The sequence below is a fragment of the Hetaerina americana genome, unplaced genomic scaffold, assembly GCF_022747635.1.
Source record: "Hetaerina americana unplaced genomic scaffold, ioHetAmer1.1.p SCAF_50, whole genome shotgun sequence".
NCBI lineage: Eukaryota > Metazoa > Arthropoda > Insecta > Odonata > Calopterygidae > Hetaerina > Hetaerina americana.
In genome coordinates, this window is record NW_027287096.1 from 1244576 (window position 1) to 1269889 (window position 25314).

General features: G+C 37.3%; 1 protein-coding gene across 1 annotated transcript in view; it reads left to right on the forward strand.

Moving 5' to 3' along the window:
- alpha-Man-IIb (alpha-Mannosidase class II b) overlaps positions 1-25314 on the forward strand; it is a 951837-nt gene that overhangs the window by 443376 nt on the left and 483147 nt on the right. Inside the window, exon 2 of the mRNA XM_071593058.1 lies at positions 15751-15834. Coding sequence (XP_071449159.1) covers positions 15760-15834 — 75 coding nt within the window. The 5' untranslated portion in view covers positions 15751-15759. The remainder of the gene's footprint in view (positions 1-15750; positions 15835-25314) is intronic.

A 25314-nucleotide genomic window follows, 5' to 3' on the forward strand; every position in this document is an offset into this window, starting at 1 on the left:
TCATGTCATGAGAATAACCGATTCTCACTCGCACCAAAGCACAAATTCCCTGAAAAACAAAGAGCGACAATTAAAGACAGGAAATTCACCTCTTCGCCACGAATCGTATCCTTTTACTGATTTATCGTTTTCAAAATTGGACGGATGCTTAAGAGTAGACCGCAAAATAAATCGCTCTCTCGGCTCAATCACTGGATATGCGTATTCGGTTTCGGTAGGCCGTGGGCAGAAAGGGTAAGGTAATCCTCTCCCCTGCGCTTCTCTGCTCCTCCTCCATCCGGCCCCTCACCCATACGCACCCCATCTCTCTCTCCCTCCGCTCGTCCCACGTTACCCCACCCATGACTCTCTCACACCCATGCCCCCGTCATCATATTCCCTTGCCGACTGTTTATTTGTCCGTTACTATGCAGTCGTTTTCGCCAATTAGGACGCTAACGCAAGGGAGGAGGGAAACCGGGGTGTGGGAATTCTCCCAGGGATACGCGTTAAAATGCATTGCGCACACGCGCCCATTTCCTCTCCCTTCTCTCCCTCTCTTTGCCTCTCACAACCCCCCCCCCCTCTGTGTTCCCCCCCTCAACCCACTCCCATTTCACTCAGTCAGTCTCTCTTTCTTCCACTCTCTCTCCCTCCCTCTCTCTTTCACTCCATCCTCCGCAAATACTTTTTCGTAAGTTTTGGAGCTGTTCGCAATTTAACGAGCTCCCTCCTTCTCAAATGCAGAGACGCGGCTCAAAATGATTAGGGTGGTTTTGCGGGATAATTGAATCGACGCACATTCAACGGCGACCCGTTAATTGGTGCATTGGGAAAGCGTTATTTTGGTCCAGGAGACTGGAAGGGCTACCGAAAAGCTCGACCGTATTTATGCACTTGTCCATCGTGAAGTTCCCATTCGCACAGTGGGAATTAAATGCTTTTTTTGGGGAGGAGGGTTGTCTCTTTATTGAGTATCGCCCTGAAATACTCCAGAAACCCTCGGCATTGAGCACTAGACTGCATTATTCGCGACTTTCTCCGAGCACTTAACATCAGCTTTCAATCCGAAGATATTTGTCTAACTGCAGCTTTCCATCATTCCCCATCTTTAGTTTGTGCCTTCCTGGATTCATATCTCATACACAGGTATAATATTCTACGCATCCTTTCAATTTCTTCCAAAGCTTTCAATTGTAGTTGCTTAGAAGATACAATGAGAGTCTTGAAGGCTGGTTTTGCGTCATATTATCATATAATATCCTGCAAAATTTTAATGCGTCATTACAACCACCGCAAATATTTACAGAAATAGCCTGCAAAATATTCCTTGTAATCGGAAGTCCCATGGGAATCCAACAAATATTTTATGACAATCCATCAATATGTGAATTGTAATATTATTAATTTGTTTGCTTTGGGAATAGTCAAAGCAGTTGGTTTAGCTGTAGTCGACCATAAGATGCATAAAATTTCGACACATAATTATGATTATGAAGACATTGGAAAATAATGAATTGATACCTAGGACTGGTATTAACCTCATCTTAAGTAAATTTAGATGGTGTCCCATTATCCAATATTACATCCCCGGAGGCCAACTAGATACACCTGGCCATCTACCTGGCCAAATGACTCCGAATGACTCCAATCACAAACCCCTTACAGTGTCCTGTAAAACAGTAATATCCATTTCAAATATATTTTGAAAAATCAGGAAATTCAAAACCAGTACATAAATAACACTAAGTTATGTAAGACTGCTATTCTCTTCACGTGCCTTTAAGAATTTTAAATTTCAATTCATAATTCAATTATGCATAGAAAATTGAATGAGAGGCCGAACGAATGTAATTATCTATTTCCGTCTACCAGGACATACTACCTTGATCAAAAAGTTCCCGGAATAACCACCGTGTGGCGCTCCCATCGTTCCGATTTGAGTTCTGTTTTTTTTGTTAAATTGGTACATCTGTTGTTGATATTCCCTTTAAATCTTAGTGTCATAACTTGACATTTGCAAAAGTTACGGTCGGTTTTCGGTATGTCCATCAGTGCTTCCTGCGATTTTTCCATTACTTCCTCTCGGCTGCTAAAACGCGTTCCCCGTAATGGTTTTTTAACTCGATTGAACAGAAAGAAGTCACAGGGAGCCAAATCAGGTGAATTCGGTGGCTGTTGGATGGTATTTGTTGCATTTTTCGTCAAAAAATTACGAATAATGATAGCACTGTGCGACGGTGCGTTATCATGGTGCAAAATCCACGAGTTTTCTGCCCACATTTCTGGTCTCTTTCGGCGAATTGCTTCACGCAAACGTCTCATAACGCCCAAATAATACTCTTTGTTTGTTGTCTTTTAGTATAGTGCAAAAACGCAAGCTTTTAAATTTAGACCACCTTCACCCTCATTCTATTTATTATTACTAAGAAAAAAATATTTGCAGGCGATGACCGAAAAAGCCAAGACTATCTTTGTATTAATAGTAATAACTACATCGCATTTCCGATATCATACCTCTACCCTATTTTTCCAGCATCATAGTGACATTTTTGGGATTATCATTAGCTAAGCATTGCATTGTTTTGATTTACTCTGACATTTGTAAATACATATATTTTTCATAGCATGAACCACTCACTTTACAGCTATTCATCAATATCAATGGAACGAATTGCGGACCAAATATATGTGTCTAAAAATGGCACCTCAGTGTTCGGTTTTAATGCTATCATATATATCTTTATAGTGGAGTTCATTACTACAGATCAACGCCCTTCCTGACCTATCCCTTGACATACAATTACCTAAGGTGATCAATCTTCCTTCCTTTCTTTTAAACCTTTAGTACAAGAGGGATGTCGTACAATAAAAAGAAATCATCTAATTTTTTTGGCGAGAAACATACTTTCAAAATGGAAGCAAAAGTCAGATTGAAATAGTATCTTTCTCACTTGTCACAACAATTTTTTTCTTGCGCGAAACGCGACCATCGTTCGACCTCATTCCGAGCTTTTCAGCCACCATAGGGTACTGAATAATCCAGCTGTTGAGTTTCTGGGAAACGGTGGTCTTCCAGCACACTTGAAGGTGATTCCTGCCTAAGCCATCTCTTGTAGGATGACTGTGGCTGACATATTTCTAAGTCAGGTTGCCCTTCCCTCTTCCATTAACAAGACGCTATCTGAAACTACCATCTATATTAAATGAAGGCCCCCTTTTGGTTTAATCTATAAATATCTCGAAGAAAAATTTTACTTAATAAGTTAGCTAGTAGTTTTCGATGTTGAGAAAATTGAAAAACAATAATGCATTCCATTAAACGAAAGTAAGCTGAGTGCTACTCCCTGAAAACTTTATTGTAAAAGTTATTTGTACATTAGCATTTAATGTGCCTTTGTGGATTTTGTTGTATGGTTGGTTTACATTTAATTTAGTCCCTGGATCGTTTTTTGTTTTTGACTAGCTTATGTAATCACCTAATGATCCTAAAAGAATTTATAGCACGTGCATTATTTTTATATACTAGAATTTAATCACGGTTAAAAACATTTGAAGTTTCAGTACTTATTTACACTTTGGAAGTGATATTTTAAGAACTCTCCTAACCGATCGTACACTCCGCCGGCAGTTATGCATTTCTTCAAAAATCCGTTAACTAATTGCGACCAAATAATTTTTACTTGAATGATTTTTAGCACTTAAGTTAGGGTGTAATTAATTCTTAGTGCTGTTTTCAGTGACATGCTTTACTCTTTTATTTCATTAAAGCCATTAGAATAAATCCATAGCATGCGTGACTTCAGTTAGTAGTTGAGATGAATAATCTAAACTTCCGACAACAGTAAATCAGGTCATCAAACTTTTTTGATTCGATTCGAGGATCGGAAGTAAGATCTCCATTCTCGAGCGGCATAAGACTTGATATAAAATTCAACAATTTCTACTGAGAACTCCAGCAGATTCAGACAGGGATTGCATATGTCTAGAAGGCACTATCTGCCGAAAGCTTTTCATATAATTCGGCGGCTGGGAAGTAACTTATTACTGTCAAGCGATGGTAATTGAGACTTCGCTTACCCTTCTTCAAGATGGAGTGCTCACCGAAGGCGCAAGGATTTGGATGGAATCCAATACTGTTGGCTGTTGTAGCGAGTACTTCTTTTTAACATTCCCGTGGAACCTTTAGATTTCGCTGACCAGTTCACGTTCATCCTTTAACATAACGAATAATGTAATTTTAGAAATTACCTACTATAAGTGTAATCGACAAGCTAAGTAATGGTTCATTTTTGTGATGTCAAAACGAATGCATGGTTATATGCATTACCTTTGCATACCATAAGATAATATAATTACCATACCATATTATCATAAGATATTATAATTCATGAGAGTATAATTAGTTATGTCAATGTGACGGTTGGGACGGGAATTATGATATTTTGATTTCAAAACTTTGGACGCATAAACTCTTATTTTTATCATAAGCTATGGTATCAATTTATTACCCGTAAATAAATTAATTCCCTCGAGATCCGTTTTTCAAGTATAACTCCGTTCATTAGTGACCAAGTTTCATTCCCGGACAACTATTTAAGTTCTAGTCATTTATTAAGTCTAAAATTGAGGAGACAAGCTTAAGATCTGTCATCATATCACAGATCAGATCAAGCTCTGACCTGTCTGCACTTTCTTGAAGATACTACCAAGTATATATTTATAATAAGTATTTAACTTAGATATAACCAAAAAGGAAATTTTTTCCTACATTTTCAAGAAACGGAAATGATTTTGGCTCAATAAGTGTTAAGTTAATCGAATTGCTAAGCAAAAGAACTGAAAAATACCTCGGAACTCCTAGTACACATTACACCAGCCAAAGGTACACTCATTGAAAATTTACGTCAACGCACACTCCTCAAGTTGGCGAGTGTGCCCACATTCAACAGTAGCTAACGAGAAGGAGAAAACCTTGGGAGAACTTACATGATTGCCTTCTGGTCTGATATGCCTACTATCGTCTTCGTCCTACTATCCTCTTTCCTTTCACATGTCCCTTGAACTTCTTCACGTTCTCCTTGTCTTCTCTTATGCCTCATCGCGCTTCCTAGCCTTCTCCCCATTGCTTTCCGAAAACATCGTTTTCAAGGAAGTAGCAGTGGGCAGGTCTCATTGCACGATTCCCCCTTCCTGATTCCTCCAGAGCCCATTCTCTCCTAACTCTCCATTTAGCTTTGAGGTAAAAATCATGTAAAACAAAACACTGCCGGAGGAGTTAACAAGCCTGCGTCCTCGCCGCAATCACGTCCGTTCTCCTCGGAAACACTCCTCGTTTGGGCGTTAAAAAAAAAAGAAACGAACTCGCATAAAGGCCCAAGACGAAGACTGTAAATGCTGGTGCACGTTAGGGTGAAGGTTCCCATTTGCCGCAATTGTTTTCCTTATGGGACTTATTTTGGAACTTCTGTTCTCACGTCCCATTTTCTTCGTCGGAGAGCATTTAATGTCATATTCCCTGGTCAGAGATGGCAAGATATAGCATGGACGCTGCTTTTTGGATTTTTAAGAATACCAATTTCAAAGTGAATGAATATTCTATGAAGGATCGAAAGAGCCAGACATCCTATAGATTTATCAAAATGATTTTGCTGACAGCATATTGCTGAGATTAGCTTTAATATTTAATCTATCAAGAGCAAATAGTAAAAGACATTTCTTTTCCATTGACATTGATTGATGGCACTCAGAATATTTCAACGCTCTTCAAAAATATACATTAATTGTTACACATATAACCTAAAATGCTTTCGAGTAATAATAAATTAATTAATACTGGTGGAATTCAGTGCTTGCGTCGGAGAAGCATATTCATATTTAACAGTAAAACTTCTTCTCCAAGAGTTTTACCGCAAGTATGAACAGAAAACTCCGATAGTCAAAGGCATCCGTAACTACCTCTCATAGGCGTACCTACACCATGAATTGTTTAAGTTCTAAGCTTTGAAATTGGGACACGTCGTTTTAATTCGTTTGTAAAAACATTTAAAATAAAATCCAAAATTACGGCGTCCTCGCGTTTCATTGTGCACTTTGAACATGCATTTCTAATTCATGTAATAGCCGAACTAAAAATTAAATCGGATGCACACTCTTACCTTAAATAATTATTCCCCTAGAGTACCACTCAAAAGAAGCGTACGACTCCCTGCTGTGGACCCGGCAACGAAAATTATACCTTATCCGGCGCTCAGTGCTCCTTTGTCCCGCTATAAATTGGTTTTATTATCTTTCTATTTTCTTTTTATATGAGCGCGAGGGGGGGAGGCGAGGACCCAAGCCGTCTCGTTCCGTCCTAATGCTTGGAAAATAGCAGAGTGAAAAGCTTTCGTGACCACTCCCCGCACATCCCTCTTAGCACCTCGCGATTGGTGTTGTTGCGAAGAAACACGGAAAGGAGAGGGAGAGAAAAAAAATGGGATTGGCTCACATTCAATTATTAAAGCACTCACGCTGTTTGCTTTTCGGGCCCGAGGATTTTTATCCAACGCTTACAATGCAGCTCTGCTGGGTCTGGTTGATCGATCCAAGCTCAGGGAAAGGACATTTTTCCAGGAATGGAGAAATTCCGTCCGACGGACAACCGGGGTAATATGATGTTACCATTTGAATGTAAACCCCCTACTTTAATGCGTTATGGTCAGCAAAGCCTCAGCGTAGGTGCTTCCTAATTGACCCTCGGCGAAATAACAGTTTTTGGTGACTCGGGAATCCCATTGGTTTTTTTTGCGATAGCCAAAATTTATATTTGATATTTGAATATTATTTAAGTCTTCCGTAAGTGACGCTCAATTTAAATCACTCGGTAATTCTTACATAGCAGAACTATCAACGGAAGAGGTTATCATGAGAAATGGGCCACTTGAACCAATTAGAACAATGAATTAGGTCCAGTTCAGGATTCGGAAGATGTGACAATAGACTCGGCACTGCCATTAGCCCAATGAAAAGGCACCCGGTACCCATAATTTCCTTATCTGTTATCTTCGGATGAAATGAATTACATTGCCAAGCCATTTCTGCGTAAGCACTGATATGCTCCTCGAGATAAATACCGCGTGGTCCGAAACTTAGTAATGGACAACATTCACCTAAAACTGGAGACGCTCTAAAATAGACTAATGTGATATGCGATGATGGATTTAGTATTTTAATGTTCTTTGTATGTGTAAGTTATTGTTATAAGCAGTATTTACCGGGTAAGGTTAGTATTTCGATGGATTCAGGCGCCACAGACTAATGTACTATTAGGCCTTGACTAGCACGAAACAAAATAACCTTATCTCCAAACAATATATTACAATTGCTAATTCTTTAACCCTGCATAATTTCTACTTCCTTGAGTTCCAATAAAATGCCTACTCTTTTCTTCCCTCTACCTCGCTTTCCCAGCATTGTTCCCTTTATTACCGTCTTCAGCATTCCATCGCCACTCAGTCTCTCCAGCACTTGCTCTGTCTTTTTCAAATTTCTCCCGAAAACCCTCCCCATTCCCCATCACCATTTCTCTCATTACCAGTCATTACCATCACTTCACCGTTTGTTTTCCTTTCCGTTAATTTTATTTTGCGACTTTTCTCCACATTCAAATATGAAACGTCTCCAAAATACGCTTTTCCTCCGTTTTCAGGAATCACATTTCTGAGAATTTAGGGAAGGAAAAATTGTTCACAAAATTCACTACGTGATTTTGAATTCGAGTCCAACACTATTTAAACGACTAGGCGCGCTGATTAGCTTAAACAAACTTACCACATCATTCCGTTCAACCTATTCGACGCTAGAATCATCCTTCTTCATTACCATTCTTACATACTTTAATACGCGTGCTTGAACTATGCGTAAATTTTATCAATAGTTCCTCTTTTAACCGCTTTTCTGGAGTTGAGTTGTTTCCAAAAATGGTTAAAAATAGGCAATCACGCTATATTATCTGTCGTGAGTATGTCAACATCCTCCGCATAAAAAATGGACTATTTTTTTACACTAAGTAACAGTAAAAAATCTCCAATTAATGCCACTAAGGTACATGACAATCATACTTGATTATACATTTTAGTTTTAAACCTAGTTAGCCAAAGATAAATATTTAAAAGGCGTTTGAAACATATTCAGAGACGTAGAAGTCAGGTATTTACCAGGGGGGAGGACGCTGTCGACTGCTCTAGGAGAAGGTAGATTGGGTCTACGCTTACGAGGAGCATATGAAAAGAATCGCAGCGCTCGGGGGACTGCGAATATAAAAATGAAAAGATGTTGAAATGACAGGTTGGAACTTAGGCGCGGGAAGGGCAGATTCTTTTGTTTCTCCCGTTTTTTCCCCCGTGGCTTTTCAAAAATCCACCTGTTATGCCGCGGGCCTAGGGCTTGCCGAGGGAGAGTGCAGTACGGAGCACGGAAAACTTTCCACAAAATGGAAGCTGCTTAAGTGTCATCCGAAAGGACGAATATACTATATGTCACTTTCTTTTGATTTTGAACAGAAAATGGTGGATTCATGAGAGGAGGCAATAATTGGTTAAACCATTTGAGAGAGGAATACATAGTTTATGCTGCCGCGTAAAGCTTATTAACGACAATAATGTTATAAATTATGATGCATGATTATCACTCGTGCATTTTAGATTCGCAGTCTAATTTTAATTCTTTAGTAAAGTTGTAGAATTTATACTTTGAATGCGTTTGCATTATTACTTTAGAATTGGATTTGTCTCTGAGGATGTTACAAAAAATATTACCTTTCAACTTTTTTCAATGAAATGTATTCAAAAGAGATAAGTAAGTGTAAAACAGTAAATATGAAAGGACAGGATTATATTCATTACATCAACATGTTTAACTTTCTTGTATCAGATGATACGAATAAAATGAGGGAAGAGAAAAATTGTTGAGTGCTGCAAGAGATCTACTACATTCACATCTGTATTCTCTGAGCCGCCACGAGGAGCGTGTGGCAGAGGGGGTTAGGTCAACTTATGGTCTACCTCTTGTGTTAGCTTTCAACTAGAATGGTTCGTATTTATCTAGAAACCTGAATGCTTTCGAATATGAATGGATAATACGAGAATACAGCAGCGTATAAATCCGTATAATAAAGGAGCAATAATATCAATAATAATGAGTGATAAATATTTTATTCCTTTTCCCCTCTATTATTTCCATTTTCTCGACTATTCCTTTGTCAATTACTTATTGGACTTATCCACGTTCAGATATTGTATAAAACCAAAAAGTTTGTAATTATTCCAGAAATAAAGCCAGCTATTTGTAATAATCTTCCGATCACCATGATAAGAGGAGCCTAAACGTATACATTTTGCCTGAGATTTTTTTAGATTTAGATGCCATTTCATTTAAATACTGTCGTAAATATTACAAATTGATTTCAAAGCGTGAGAGGCATGTTATTCGTGTAATTGCTGTCGCACTAGCCAACAGTGATCTACATTCTTAACGCACCTCAGGCATTCTCCAGGTGGTAATGCTATCCCTAGTTTATTACTGGCTGAAATCCTTCATTACTGTTTTTTTAACATTTTACGGGAAAAACTCAACGCGCGCACTTCATGTTTTTCTCCTAGAATCCTTTACACCGATATGGAACCTCACAGTGATAGATGTTTCTGCACGCTGTTACAAACTTTTGCATGTGATTTCCATTCGAGGATTTTTAGCCGGGTATTTTCATTTTAGATATCATCCGTTATCCCAGTGGCCAAGGTTAATGACGAAAAAACAGCCACCGCGCCTTTCTTTTCTGAAATGTAAAATGTCAAAAAAAATTCGCGCACTTTATTGTTTTCGTTTCCCGCGACGACATACGATACACAAGCCTCTCGAGCTGAGGGAATTTATTTTCTCGCTCCCACCCCCTTCCCTTCGTCCCCACCCCACACCGTCACAGAGCGTATGAGGAGTAGATGACGGAGCTGCCCGCTTTCCTACTCCGCGATTTCCCCTTTCCTGAAACAGCCCTGAGCTCTCCTCTGCTTCCGTTGACGTTTCGTCGATGTATAGTTGTCGTTTGTTGGCTGCCGCTCCCGTTGATGTCGTGTCAGGTATTTTTTTCAGCTACAAAATAAAAAAGAAGAAAGGAAGGTGCCATCTATGCATTATACATAGCCGCGAGAAATAAAAGAGCGACGGAGTGACGGCCAGCGTGGATGTAACGTGGTGGAACAAGGCTAGATCTGGAGCGTATGTTAGTCGTCACACGTTGTTCTAGTCGGGTTGCGTTGTCGCCCCGGAGGAAAGAGGAGAACAGGGGAGGCCAACAGTGGACGGGTTCCCACTCACGTGTAGAAGCTGGACTTTTGTGAGGAGTTGACGTTGATAAAAATTGTAAGACCAATAATTCCCAAAGGTTTGTTTGTAAGTTCTCAACAAGCGATAACAGCTATTTGAAATTTTATTTAACCATTGATTCTTTTTATAATTGTTCCTGAGACTCTCAGAACAAAATGTTTGGAAAATCTTTCGCAAATAATCATCGGTAAAACTTGGATTAGGTACAGTTGACGGAATACACCTCAAAGAGAACCTGCAAGAGAAAATTTCTTTTTGCGTCGTTGTTTTTATCAAAATAGGGCATCATTTGCTAGATCAAATAATTGAAAACAAGCGTCATTTTCATGAGCTAACACTCCATTCCGTCTCTGCTATAATATGTTTACATTTATCAGCAAACTACTCACAATAATATTTTATGGCATTTTTAAAATCATGTTCAAATCCCCTCTATTAATTTAATTCACTGTAAAAGGACAAATTTACTTAGCAATGGATATATGTACTTAGAGAGCCTTTTTTTTAGAGATTAAGAAGACATTTCATACCGCACATTTATATTTGCTAAAACACAGTTGGTAATATATTCGTGCTTCATTAATCAGAGCGTGAAATGCTGCTTGAACTGACGTGGCAAGGCGTGCAATATTTTATAAATCTTTGGGGCCACTCTTAGTAATTTTCAGCCACGTTCGTTTTATCAACGGCAGCGCTATTCATTAAAAGCGTCCGATTACTCTCCCTCTCTCAGCTCATTAATCCATCCGTCATTGCCGTGGGACTGAATCAAGTGTGTGTCGTCGCTAAACTCCCATGCAGGCCTGCATGGGAAACGACACACCCTGCGTTGTACGCGGTGGGCCCTACTTACTGCTTCTTTCGAGAGAGGGAAAGAGGGTAGATTAAGACCGACCGAGGGTGAAAGGCAGAGAAGACAAAAGGAAAAGCGAAAGGAACGCGCTGCGGCGGGAGGGAATGATTGATTGACCCGCACACGGAATCTAACCCGACGGAAATGACATAAAAGCTGGAAGAGAGCGGAAAGCGGAGATTTGTTTTAATAAATTCATGTTGGAATATTCATCGCCTCCACGATCTGGAATGTGTTGTGTCACTTATCGTGAGTCATAGATGTCAAACACCTAGTTCTTCACTTCATGCGACACGGCCAGAGTTGGGAAAAGGCACGGCGGTCAATTTATCATCTACCCACAAAATAAGTCCACATTGTCACCTCGATGTAATAAGTTCCCTCTCATTAAGTTTAAATTGCTATGAATAAATAAATAATATACTGAACTGGGTTATTAATCTTAATAAAGAGTGCATTCCTAAGTGAATGATAAGTTGGGGGAATTAGGTGAGGGCAGGGATGTGAAGGAATTATTAAAACTATGTGACGAAAATTAAGCTGAATAATTATATTTTTTGCCGGAGCACAAGATTATGGCAGAGGTAGCATACAGCATTTCGAATATGAAGTGGTTTCATTAAAGTTTAAGGTATTGCAACAAGACGGAAATCCTAATAAATAAATGAAATTTAATGCCGTAGAGCTTATGTGCCAAATCCAAAATCACTGTAATTTTTTGGCGCAAGGCAACAATCAAGGGTATATAAGTATGAATAACCTCAAAAGTTGGAAACTGTGCTTGATATTTACCGCATTATCCCATTCTTTCAACTAAATTTTTCATATTTTATACGTAATGTCATTCAGGCGGAAAGTATCCTCTGTAATGATCGATATTAATTTAACGGTGCAGTTTGTTTGCATTTCTAGGTAAACTATCAACGTTTACGCTGGTCAATTTCCATGAAGGCATTTTTAAAAGCCTGCGAAGAAAATTTAGTTGAATTATTATATATTTTGCTGGAGAAGAAGAATAAGTATGGCAGAGGTAAAGCAACAGTCTTTCGAGCATGAAGTGATCTGATTAAAATTTAAGATATTGTAACAAGACGGGAATCCTAATAAATGAAATTCAATGTCATAGAGATTAAGCGAAATATTAAGCAAAAAGCACAATAATGGTTCGGCGCGTTATAAGAATCAGGGGTATGGAAAAGAGTGATAAATGGCAAATTGAAGGTTATGCGCAGGCGCTATATCATTACAAAATTTTGAAATTCTATGAATTTTATTGCAACAGAGCGCAAAAATCGAAGTATGGAAAACATTAAACGTAGGAGAGCGTGAAGAGAGACATATTTTTGTGTTGTGTAATCAATGACAACACTGACAATGAAACATATTAGATCGAACCTTATAAAATGTTCTCATTTTAACTATTAGCGTCAATAGGGGCTTTTAACCTGTTTTACTAATTCATTCATTGAGCTGAACACTGAAATAATGCTCAATATTTAAGGAAAGGAGGGGCCATTTTGAAATGACAACGGTCCCATTTTTCCACCGATTTGTAAACATATTATTAATATTTAAGCCATCTCATGGATGGACACGTAATTAATGCATTTCCGGTGCTCATCCAGGATCCGTCACTGAAGGTCAAACGTACCATTGAATATGGCCGTGTCATCTGATTAGCATGTTCGGACCCATCGTAATGCCCCTTCCCATCATCACGATTTGTTTCATCACGGTTTCTTCGATCATTTTATACGATTCAAAATCCCGGACAGTTCCACATCAAGATGACTCCAAGCAATTTCTTCCAAAAAACTCAAACTTGAATTTAAAATGAAGATTTTCTACCACGCCACCACTGTGGAAGCGTTTTCAGGAAAATAAATTATCATCCTCACAATTTAGGTACACCCTTAAACCATATCTCCAAACTGATAGGGAGAAAGGTAGCTCATTTGAAACTTTACTTCCATCAATCCTTAGGTATCAGTCGCTCGGTAAAATATGCAAAGTAATCTGGAGCAGAGTTCATGGATGATGGGGGTTAACTTGGAGAAGAAACACTCCGTTCTACTCAGTTGCGTTCGAACTTCATTCCAAAGTCCGGCTCTACGCTCACCAAGCCCGACGATTAAACCAACAACTTTTCCAACTGGTTACTTTCAACCACTGCGCAGTTGTTGTCAAAGAAAAAACGCGAAGTTTGTTCGGGTGTGTGAAAGGGACGGATTTAGGATGAGAGGGAATAGCAGCTCGGAAAATTTGGGCTTGAGGAATTGTAAATAGAATAAATGGGTATGCATTGAGTGGCTCCTGTAGCAAAGGGAGAGAAAACTTTTTCATTGCATTTGCTGGGAGATGAATGGTTAGTATGAATGCTCCTCTCATCTTCGAAACGGTTCTCCTTTTTTTCATTGCTATGATCAAATTTATGATAACGGAGATTTTTTTCGAAGGATATTTTACTTTAACATTCAAGTGGTGACAACTATTTACTTCTCTGAACTAAATTAATAATTATACAAAGCACTATCCGTGGAAGCAAATAATATACGAGATAGTTACAAATTTACCGATAAAAAGAAATTCCGGAATGACGGAGGATCTTTAAATACTGCGTTGAATTCCTTTAAAATGGACCAGGTGACTTATCATGAACGTGGAGCGTACGCGTACTCGTATTATCGTAGTACAAATAACGCAGGAATTCATTTTTCTCAAGTTATTGCGTATACAAATATATTTCTGCTGTATAGTGGAATGCATTTTACAGAGATAGCAAGCGTTAACACTTGACAGGCAATGTCAGCAAAACTGGCGTAGTGTTTGAATTGAATTTGAAATTTTGAAAATTTGAATTTAATTGTTCCCGGTTACCTCCACGATTTCAGTGGTGTTATTTTGCACACATTTCATTTCAAATAACCACGACGTTTAAAAAGCGTGCTTGATATGTTCCGCATTATCCAATTCTTTTCACACCATTTTTCATATTTTATACGTTATGTCATTTAGGCAGAAAGATTCCTCTGTAGTCCATCGATATTAATTTAACGGAATATGGCTGCTCCATATGTTTGTATTTCTAGGTAAACTATCAACGTTTATGCCACTCAAATTTCCGCCTCTGCATTATCCATTAGCATTTATTGCTTTTGTCAGCCGCCATGACATCTATTTTTCTTTCAGTCCAGGGAGCATCGATATTCAAAGACAGAGTGGTCATTGTTTTTCGAAAACAGTTCGAGAATAGATTTTAAATGTCATGCCAGCGAAATACTCGTCATAATTTCAATGTTTGCTCGTTACTTTGTTGGATTCTCGCCAGTAACGCCACAGAACTTCTCTTTTAGTGTTTTCAACGTATATCAGTGAATATAGAGAATTTATTCTTTTTTCCCATCATTGCGCCGTCAGTGACGCTATTTTAAACGCCGTGTGAGGTGCAATATTTTTACGTGTGGCTATAAATTGCTCCTCACGAGGAACAATGAAGGAACTACTTACTCGCGGCACGTAAGCTGTGCAAATACGATAACAAATATACGTATATGCAAAATTAGAGAATGTCATTTTTCCCGTTTCCTTTTCCCAGAATTGGCTAAAGTCTAGTGTTTAATATAAAAAGATCACGTGATTCCGCAATTTTTAGACCATCTCGACTTTTTATGTCTACTTCATTAAGGGTGGTCAGCTGGTTTTGTTCGAGTGCCAAAACAAATATTCCATCCTGCAGCACTTTAATATAGTTTAATTTTCATCTGCTTTGAGGTACATAAAAAGATCACTCACACGTTGTTTCTTGATAATTTCGACGGAATTCTGCTCCGAATAGAGATATCTCTATCTTCCGATGAAGATGAAGCAGAATTCCGTCGAAATTATCAAGAAACAACGTGTGAGTGATCTTTTTATGTGTTTGTATATTGTTTGTTTGTTGCTTTCCTTATTATTTTATATATATATATATATATATATATATATATATATATATATATATATATATATATATATATATATATATATATGTATGTATATATATATAAAATCTCGGTCAGCTTCAGTAGAATCATATATGCACTGTCCATCCATGAGAGAGCAGATTTAAAAGAAATTGTAATATTATCCTTTAAATCGTCATACCCCCTATGTATGCTATTCATTAGAGTCAATATAGGTAGCCGCAAATGATCTAAAATTATTTAAAAACCATTGTATTAATACTAAAAAAGACTGAAGAGAAGATAACGCCGGCACAAATCAAATATTAAAAAGAGCAAGTAAAGTTTCCGGTTGACATTGGTTGAAAAAACTAATCATTATTGATTATTCCGTTAAATATAAACATCTAAAGTATTAACGTAACAGTGATTTACTCCCGCATGGCTCTTATTAAGAGGCATATTTTTTTTAATAACAGAAATATAATACTGAAAAATGTTGATGCCATGCAGTATGCCATAGTTACGCTACTCAGCTATATCTTGTAGACATTATTATTGATTTCAAACTCGTCTCTTTCCAGATAATCATTCCTCTTATTTCCCTTTCAGCCTTATTGGATGAAGAGCAAGGAATACTGGGACACAAGCTTTGAGGAGAGATACAAGCAGAGCAAGCCGAAGTGGCCACTTAAGGTAAGGAGAATTTATTCTTAATTGGTTTGGTTGAAGGAATAACATTTCCAATTAAAAGTGCAAGTGTCTCCTTTTATTTTTATTCGAGCGATGCCCTCAAATGCAGCTGAAATCACCATGCATTTGAAAAGACACTTTTGTCTTCCTTGTTTATTTATTTTAGGATACGCGATGATAAACGGCAAAAATGGCCTACTCGGGCTGAGTTTACCTCAAATATGTAACAGTGATCTATAGTGATATATTCAGTGATAGTGCAAACGAAGCAGTTTTTGAAGTGAATAGGGAGTAAAAGGAAATGAACCCTACATATCTTATCTAGAGCAAATATTAATAATTTTATTTGCCAACTACTTATTAGATTGTCTTTTCAGAAAGAGATATTGCAGGGAAATTGATTCAGAGGACTCGTTTGCTAACCACTGTATGAAACGTTTCCTCGATATTTTCTTTTTTAGATTAACTTAGCTGAAATTTTTTCCTTGGGATTGTACTTTGTTTTCTCCTTAGCATTATTGGAGAAACATTGCCAAGTACTTTACATTTCTTATTTAAAATATTCCTGGACCAGGAGATAAATTACCCACAACCATGGCTCTAATGCTATAGCATCATCATTGGACAAGCATATAATTGGTCACCCATTTGTATAACTTCACGCGTTCGTTTGAAGGGGGCGATAGAAAGGAGTGCATACCAAGACAGACAAATATCTTTTGAGATTCTACTTTAAGCTGGGGAAATGCGAAAAATTATTAGAGTATTAGAGTATTCATTCTTTATTTTATTTCGTGCTTGCAAATTATTTCAATATCTTTTCTCTTACAATTCTCAAGTTACTTCTGAAAACTCTTGTGGGGATAATTCTGCAGATATGATATATCAACATTTAAATCAGTCACATGTCCAGTATATGAAATATTACTAGAAAAAATATTCTCATCGTGATTGATAGCTAATCCCAACCACTTTGTCCAATCTATTTCACGAGCCTTTTTTAGCATGCTATCAATTTGTTATGAAAGAATAGCAGATATTTTGAAAGGACCTCAAATGTTGGACATTTAGAGAAAATCCGCCCTCGTATTCAAGAAAGAGCAACACTAAAAGATTAACCGTGATGAAATAAAACCGCGAGTTTTACCAGGAAATCAGAGTTTTATGTATTTAGGCGGCAAATGCCGTGTGCAATTTATCGTGTGCATTCCCGATTCACTTAAAAACACAAGATGTCGTCGGCCTCCCAAATTTGTTACCTTTAACTTAGCGTCAGCGTTTCGAATAAAATAGAAAAATCCGGTCTCATGGGTGAAGAAAACCGATCTACTATATTTCCCAATTCCGTACATAGCCTCAACGTGTAGATCGTTATGGATTGAGTACAGTGATCGATAACGCCTTTCGTATCAGTGCGTTTGAAATTTACATTTCGCATCGATGAATAAAGATCGACGCGTTTGGAAGTTGACGGAGAGACGGGGTTGATGCGATCCTTTCCTCTTTTTCCCCGCTCCTCCTCTATCCATAGGTTCCCTCGTTAGAAAAAGAGGAAATAAGCACTCTTCTTTGACCCATCCACCTCCCTTCCGTCTGACCTCCTTCAGCTTAAACGGCAAGGAGAAAAGATTGTCCTGTAGCTTACGATGTTTTGACCCCCGTGGCGCGCAGTTCCGGCGGAAAAAGGGGCAGGAAAACAACAAAAAACAGGATTCAGCCAACCAAAAAATAAAATCCTCGGAGGGGAGAAAATCATAGCAGAGAAGGGCCGATATCAGAGGAATTTTTTTACATCCCTGCTATCACATGCTGTAGAACTGAGGAGTTATATCCACCGTTAGGTAGCTGTCATACACCTTTGTGCACTATGGTGGTCATAATTTAAATATTAATTGCAAAAATTAATGTGAAACCCTTCTAACAAAAGTATTAATTTTATTTAAGTTATAGTTCTTTCTTTACGAAAATCTACCCCGCTATTTGTCCCTTTATTCTCATTGATTTTCATTTTAACTCCTATTTTACCAATTAGGGTACTTTACGTTGGTTATGGTACATTCACTAAATAAATAAATACCATTTAAGTACGTGGCTGAGGACTTTGAGGCAAATGAGGAGATGTACAGGAAAACGGATCGCTAGAATTTTTGTGTATTATTGCTGAATATTATTACGAGGGCCCATTTTTACCTGAAAATAACTTATTATATCAAGGGTATCAATAATCTATTATTTAGTTGTGTTTACGTACAATTATCAAACTGCTTGTGAAAGCATTGCTACAAAGCAATAAAAGACCGGCAGATGGCTCTCCCAGTTACCTACCTGTCTCTGTATTGACATTTTTACTATTTAATCGCTAGTTTTATTAGAGCGTGGAAAATATTCATTTATACAATATACTTCGAGCTACCTTCCCCGTGAAGATACCTTTCGGAAGACATTTTTCACCGTCCTTTGCTTTCCCGTTTCAAGGATTTCTCATTCGTTCGTCTATACGACCGTTTACAGCGATTTCTTCCGAACTCCACTCACTCCGCGTCCCCAGTTCCAGCACTCTGTATGCTCTTTTTCCAGCATAAGGAACTTCCTTTTCCAATGGATCCTTTGCATAATCCCCCTTACCCGGCTTGGACCTAGCACCGAATCCATGCCTTTTTTTCTCCCATACTCCTTCCCCACGCCCGTTGCAAGAGAAGGCTCTCTTAAAAGCATTCCCTTCGAATGCAAATAAACCGGAGCATAAATGCGCTCCGATTTATTTGTTCGCTAGAATGCACTATCCTTCGGATATCTTCTGTGGCTGTAAACGAATATAATACCCATATTGTGAAGAAAGAAATGATTTACATGGTCAGAGAGTTTGCAAATCGTTATTGGTTGATGATGCTTTAATAGCCACCATTATAATACCTATCCATGCATTTTCAACGAAAATTTCATTGTTGGGCTTTTGGCTAGGATAAGTATAAATGCTACTTTTAAAATATGCATTTCAAACCCCAAATTTTAATAATATGGCGCATATTTTGATTTGGTGAATAATTATTTTTTGAAAAAAGTAAAAAGAACTGTAGTCGGTGTGACTGCGCATCATCATAACATTGCGTTGTGACTTTTTGAATTAACTTTTAGATTTGAAATATTTTTCTTAGCCTTCACTCCTATCTTGCCCAATTCACACCATTTCCTGGAGAAACATTAATTTCTGTTTACTTATTTACGAAATTTCGTTTTCAGAAGCATACAAATAAAAAGACATATTTCCAAACTAAGATACGATGGCTACACTTGTTTGTATGCTAATCGATATATAGCCTTAAAATTAAGAATTTTCCCAAAAACTGGAAGAAAAACGTTGATAATAGGTTCTAATTATGCATTAAATATTAAAACGATTAAATTTCTTGAATTATTACCTTAACATTTTTAACTAGTACAAACCTATCCTGAAATTGCGTAAAAAATGTATTTCCCTTTGAAACGATTAATACAGTTGTGATTATTGCACTATTCGTTAATAAAAGGTTTAAAAAGTTTATTTTATATAAGTAGTACATTCATATTTCGTATGGTAAAATAATAAAATTTAGGACAAATAAAATTAATAATATGGGTAATGGATGTGGACGCATGAAATTATCTTGACCTTTCGAAATTCGGGCAATAATAACAAAAACCGATGTATTATTGTTATGAAACTTATTCTTTATTTAATAAGAATGAGAGAAAAAAGAGAGAGAGAGAGAGACAGAGTATTGAAGGTGGAAAAGTGCGTACACATAGGAATATGATTTTTTGCCCCGAGTAGACGTTCTGAAGCCGTCTACGCTTTTTCCGTGAGATATTTTTTCCTGGTTCACTGATGTGAAAGAGGATGAGTTTATTTCCTGCCGGTCTTGGGAGGATTTTCGAGGTTTCCGTGCATAAAAAATAACGCCATCTCAGCTGGATAAGAGTGGAAGTATAGGTAAATAGCAACGCAGCCGTAAACAGGTTGAAATGCCCTTTAACCTCTTATGCCCATCCTGCTGTCTCCACGACTACCACATGTCTGCAAGTGCGATTTTGGACCACTGAGAGAAGAGAATTTCATGAAAACAGAAAAGAGGAGGAAAAATTGAATATCTCATCCTTTCCTGTACCAGAAATTTTCTCATGAATGAAACTTCAAGTCCCTTTGCATTTTAATTTATTTTGACCCAACATCACGACTTTCATTATACAGGTATCTGTATCTTAAAAAATTAGGAGTAAACACATGTGCGATGGACATGATTTTTCTTTTAATTATCAGTTCCTTAACCATATATCTTTTGTTGTAGCAACAAATAAATTTCTATAACGAAAGGCCGCCTTTCGAAAAAAATCCTTACCGTTTATCTTAAATTATTTTAAAATTAATTAAATAATAAATGATGCTTTTATCAGGCTGAAGAATTTAAAATTATTTTCTCTTCGAAGGAACTTGTGTTTATGTTAAAGACGGCTAATGGTACACAAATTAAGTAAGTCAAATGATGTTTTAACTTAAAAAAGAGTTTTTATGTTATACTTAAATCATGTTTTTCTTCATTGTAATTGCAATTTAAAAGTTTTGCTAGAATATATTATTACGAAATTTTAATAAAAATTTCTAAATTCTCTTTAGCCGACAAAGGCAATTACGAGACACAGAATGGATCGATAACTAGATATTTACATTTTTAAACGCGATTTAAGCCGAAAGCTGCTTTTCAATAATGATTTTTTGCATACAGATTTCATTGCAAGCGAGTTAGTGGCGTTGGAAACATGTTTTTTATCTTTGGAAAGTACTAAGAAGCAAAAACTCAATGTTCGCTCTTCTAGAAAAGTAGGGAATGGAATAGTAATCCATGAAATACTATTTTTATGCAGCCATTGTAAAGCAACGAATGACAGTATTATATAATACATTGGGTTACGTATCTTTCCTTGTTCCCATTAAAGATAGATTATCATTAACCGGCTTACGGAAGACTTCTATCTGATTAAATTGGCAAACTTTTCCGAAGAAAATTTCATTGAAATTACGTGATCCTTAGGTAAATTGCGTTTTAAGCCATCAAAGTGAAAAAGTCATTACGCTATGCAAGGCACTCGAAAGGTTAATTTGAGAGCCAGAAGTTTATTGCAAGATAGAATTCCTTTAAAAAAGTTTTTTCTAACCAGGCTGTTTTGAAATTTTAATCAACCTTCTTTAATGACCTTTTTTACTCTATATGGCTAACTTTTACGAATTTAGTAGGTACGTTTTATCAAATTCTTTACCTGATAAATTTATAATACTTCGCTTCGTATGATTCTTTCCTAAAGGAATTTTAATAAACCATTTAAACCTGAATATGAATGATGGCGCTACTACGGAGCTTGTATCAGTTTAAATATCAAGAAATTGTGCTTGAAGGATACATTTAGCTTCATGGATAAGTTCAATTAATAAACGCGAATTTAAATCGTGTACTTTTTTGACATGATTCTAACCACCTAAATAGTTTTTAGAAAGTGTGATAACTGTCTTTGATTAATTGAATTTTCTCCCAAAATCAAATGGCAAATAATCCCTTAATTGCTTTTAGTTCTAGGAAAATATAGAACGATTTAGTAAAAACTACACACAGATGTTCATTGACTGCCCAAGCGCAAGTATAAACCGTCTGGGTGAGTGAAGTCCCACCTTTACCGGTCATTGTACATAAGAAACGCATGGTATTGAAGAAGGAAACATTTCTTGAATGTGTAGGTGTTGGATTTAATAGTTACGCTACGTCTTTAACCATCACCAATTCCTGACCACCCTACAGCAATAGGGTTCAAAACATCTAACAGTGACTGTTTAACAGCATACCTTTGTTATTTTAAAACGATTGAATGAAATAGATTCATGATAAATTTAGTAATAATAAAAACATTACTGGATACACTTGTATTTCACGAACTCCTAAAGGAAATATCGCATACGTGCCGATAGTGCCATTCCCATGTCACGGAAGCTTTATTCTGCATGTGATCTGAACTCTTTGACCTTCCCCACTAGCCATGTATTTTCCATATTCCCTCCATTTTGCCGGTATTGGTCCTTGAATGTGCATCCGTTAATGCCGGTCCATATATTTTATCATTAAGTAATCTACCCGTCAAACTATCGAATAAATATTTTGTTTCTCCTAAAAAAACAAAATCCAACATTCTACTCTAAAAGTCCCTCTTCATCTCTATGTACTTCAAGGCTTCATCCCGTTCACGTTCCCTATCCTATTCTTGCCCTTTCCTCATTTGCCTAACATTCTTCAACATCCCACTGCCGATCAATATGTTTTCCATCCATTTTTTCTGCCGCCTTATGATTTCTCCCAACAAACCCCTCTCCTCGCCTACCATACTAGCACTTCCTTATTTGGTTACCTTTCGGTCTCCATTTGTTTAATTTCACCTTCTCCACACCCACATTCCAAAAGCCTCCTATCTAAATCTATCCTCATGCTTCAGTGATCATGTCACATATATGTAATATTATATATATATATATATATATATGTAATATTATATATATATATATATATATATATATATATATATATATATATATATATATATATCGTGTGTATTTACTCAAATTTCGTGTGTGAGGGTAGTGGTAGTCCTGGGGTAGAGCGTTGGACCAATGACCGGGGGTTCGATTTCAGGGCAAGCCTCCCTGGGCACATGCAGCTCCACCCAATCTATGTGATTTTTTGGGTACCATATCTTCCTGGGAAACTATAACCGGCACAGGGAAAGGAACTGGCCCCCCTACCATGATGTGTGAATTTCACACGCCGTCGGGCTTAGTACTGGGTGAACTCTACCATCACCTACCAAACCGCCCTTCCGGTTGATTACTGTGTTTATGATTTATATACATACAAATACAAACATATTTATGTATTTGTGTCTCTGTTTTGATTCGTTGGCGCCTTCTCAGTTCAAATTATTACTCACATCCGTGAGACTTTTCTCCAACATATGTATGTATTCGTCTTCAAATATAATATAATGAATATATTAATGTATATGTACACACATAGAGGTATACATACACGAAGTTATGTGATACTAAAATAATATGGACCAAAAAGGGACTTAATTTCGAGAGATTTATAGAACTTGGTTATTATAGGATGTATGCAAAATTTAGCTATTGTGAGAAGGTTTTGTTAAATTATTTTCTCTCGAGTTTTTCTCCCCATGACTTTCGATGAAATCATAATGCTTACAGAAGACTTAAAAATATTAAACTGAAACCGCATTGTAATTTTATTCATTTGAGGCCACAACATCCTATTTCGCGGTAATTTAAGTATTGGTTCCCAGTAAATTCTAGTAAAAGTGTCTCGATAGATACTCTTCAGGAACAAGCAATAGTTAAAATCAGTTCTTTAACCAACGGGCAGAGATTGCATGAAGTTCATCGGGTGTTTTATTTATCATGTAAATCATGTATCCACCTCATTCCTTCCGTTCACACTGTAATCCCCACGCTTGGAAAACCCTTCCAGTCGCTCATGGAAAGCTATCCGCGTTGCTAAGCGAGTGCCAGGCAAGTTGTATTATATTGCCACGAGCGCCTGCGAGCGGTCAACCACAGGGGCAGTGAGAGTGAGGGATTTAGATGTCATAAGTCAGCAGTGGTCGAGGGATCTGCTAATGTGAACTTGTTGCTGCGGTTTCACCCGAAAGCAAAATTAAGTCACCGCTGCCGTGCGGAATTATTAAAAACCTAGAACACCGAAACTCCCTCCTCGACCTGGAAGCTTATATTTTTGCTTTAATTAACATTTATGAGTTGTGTTATAATATTTCTCATTCTGGATTCGAGCGAACTGAGCGTGCCTATTACGGCTTTTAAGAGAAAACGAATCGGAATTTATGATTTTATCAGGTTGATTAGGATTTATTATTTGCTATTCTATCGTTCAAGGTAAGTTATGGGTGCGTGCAGACTAAATACTGGTACATTTATTAACGTGACCTAGACATATACAACATGATACCCTTCACTATGATGAGCCCTTATTTGACTCCAAATGCTTTTTAACTCCCATCAGGTCGTCCAAATGCCTATCTTTTCTTCCCCCGACCATACTTACGTAAGGCATTCCCTTCGAACACGGTCTTCAACATTCCCTCGCCATTCAAATTCATTGCTTTGCGTCCATCTTTCCTTCCTCCTTTGAATTTCTCTCAGTAACCCTCTCACCTCCCCCACAATACCTAATACTTCTTCATTCGTTCTCCTCTCTGTCCATTACACGTTTTCCCTCATCCTCTACGCCCACACAAAATTCTCGAATTACACTCATTAGCTTCCTTCAACCACCGTGTTTCCGCGCCATACAAAACAAACCACGCTCCATACACAAAGTTTTCACAGTATGTTTTAGCAATGTTACTCAAAGCCCCTGTTATCAATTTCCTCATCCTTGCGAAATATTCTTTGCCAAACACAATTTTAATCAATATTTCACGACTACGCATTTGCTCAATTAAGACCACCTTGGTCCAAATTATTTCAAACATAGATATACCTTATTTTAACGTTTGCTATGTGCCTTATTTTAACGTTTAACCTAGCCTAATCTACCTGGAACCTTATGCTCTTTCAATATTTAGGTATAATACATTTTATGAGGGAAATAATGAGTACGCGATTTAATTGAGAAAGAACATGAAGAAAGAGGTACTATCTATTACTGCCATTCTATTACCCAAATATTCACAATCGGATATGTAATTACAACTTACAACCCGTTTCTCATATTCCTAATTGTTCATACCATATCTCATTTTCGCGAACAATTCGTGATAACTTTTAGTAATTATTTTATCAATCACAGTGGATATAACACTGGATATAAAAGTTCATCAAAGTAGAGAATATCGGAGTAATGAATCATATTGGGCATGAAGTACGTGGTAGCTCGAAAATAGTTATTATAAAGTGTTCTACTATCATTATCGCGGATTGTCCACCTAGAAAAACTTTTAATTGTTAGATTGTAATTCTCCTTTCCGTTAACTCATTGTGGTCGCACCTAGAACCAGAATAGTTCTTTCCATCTCAAAAGTAAACTTGCGCGATGTCTTTTTTCAGCTTTTCAGGCATTAAAATTAATTTTGGTGAAACTAGAGGCTCAAATTTTTCATACTCCTTGCCCCTTTGTATACTTCTTCCATATCCGTCACATCAGTACATTTTCTCTAACATAGCTTCCAGAACCTGGGACTTTTACGAGGTGTGCTCAATTTTTCAGTTCTCATCATTTTTTTCCGGACGAAGCACTAATTCAGAAATTCGTAACTCTTATTACGTACTTCTCAAATAATCTCGCGGTGGATTTACTGATTTTTTACAATGGTGACAGCATGACCACCAAGAACGTATCTGCAAGGGTCAATTGCCCGCTGTAAAATATATGTTGT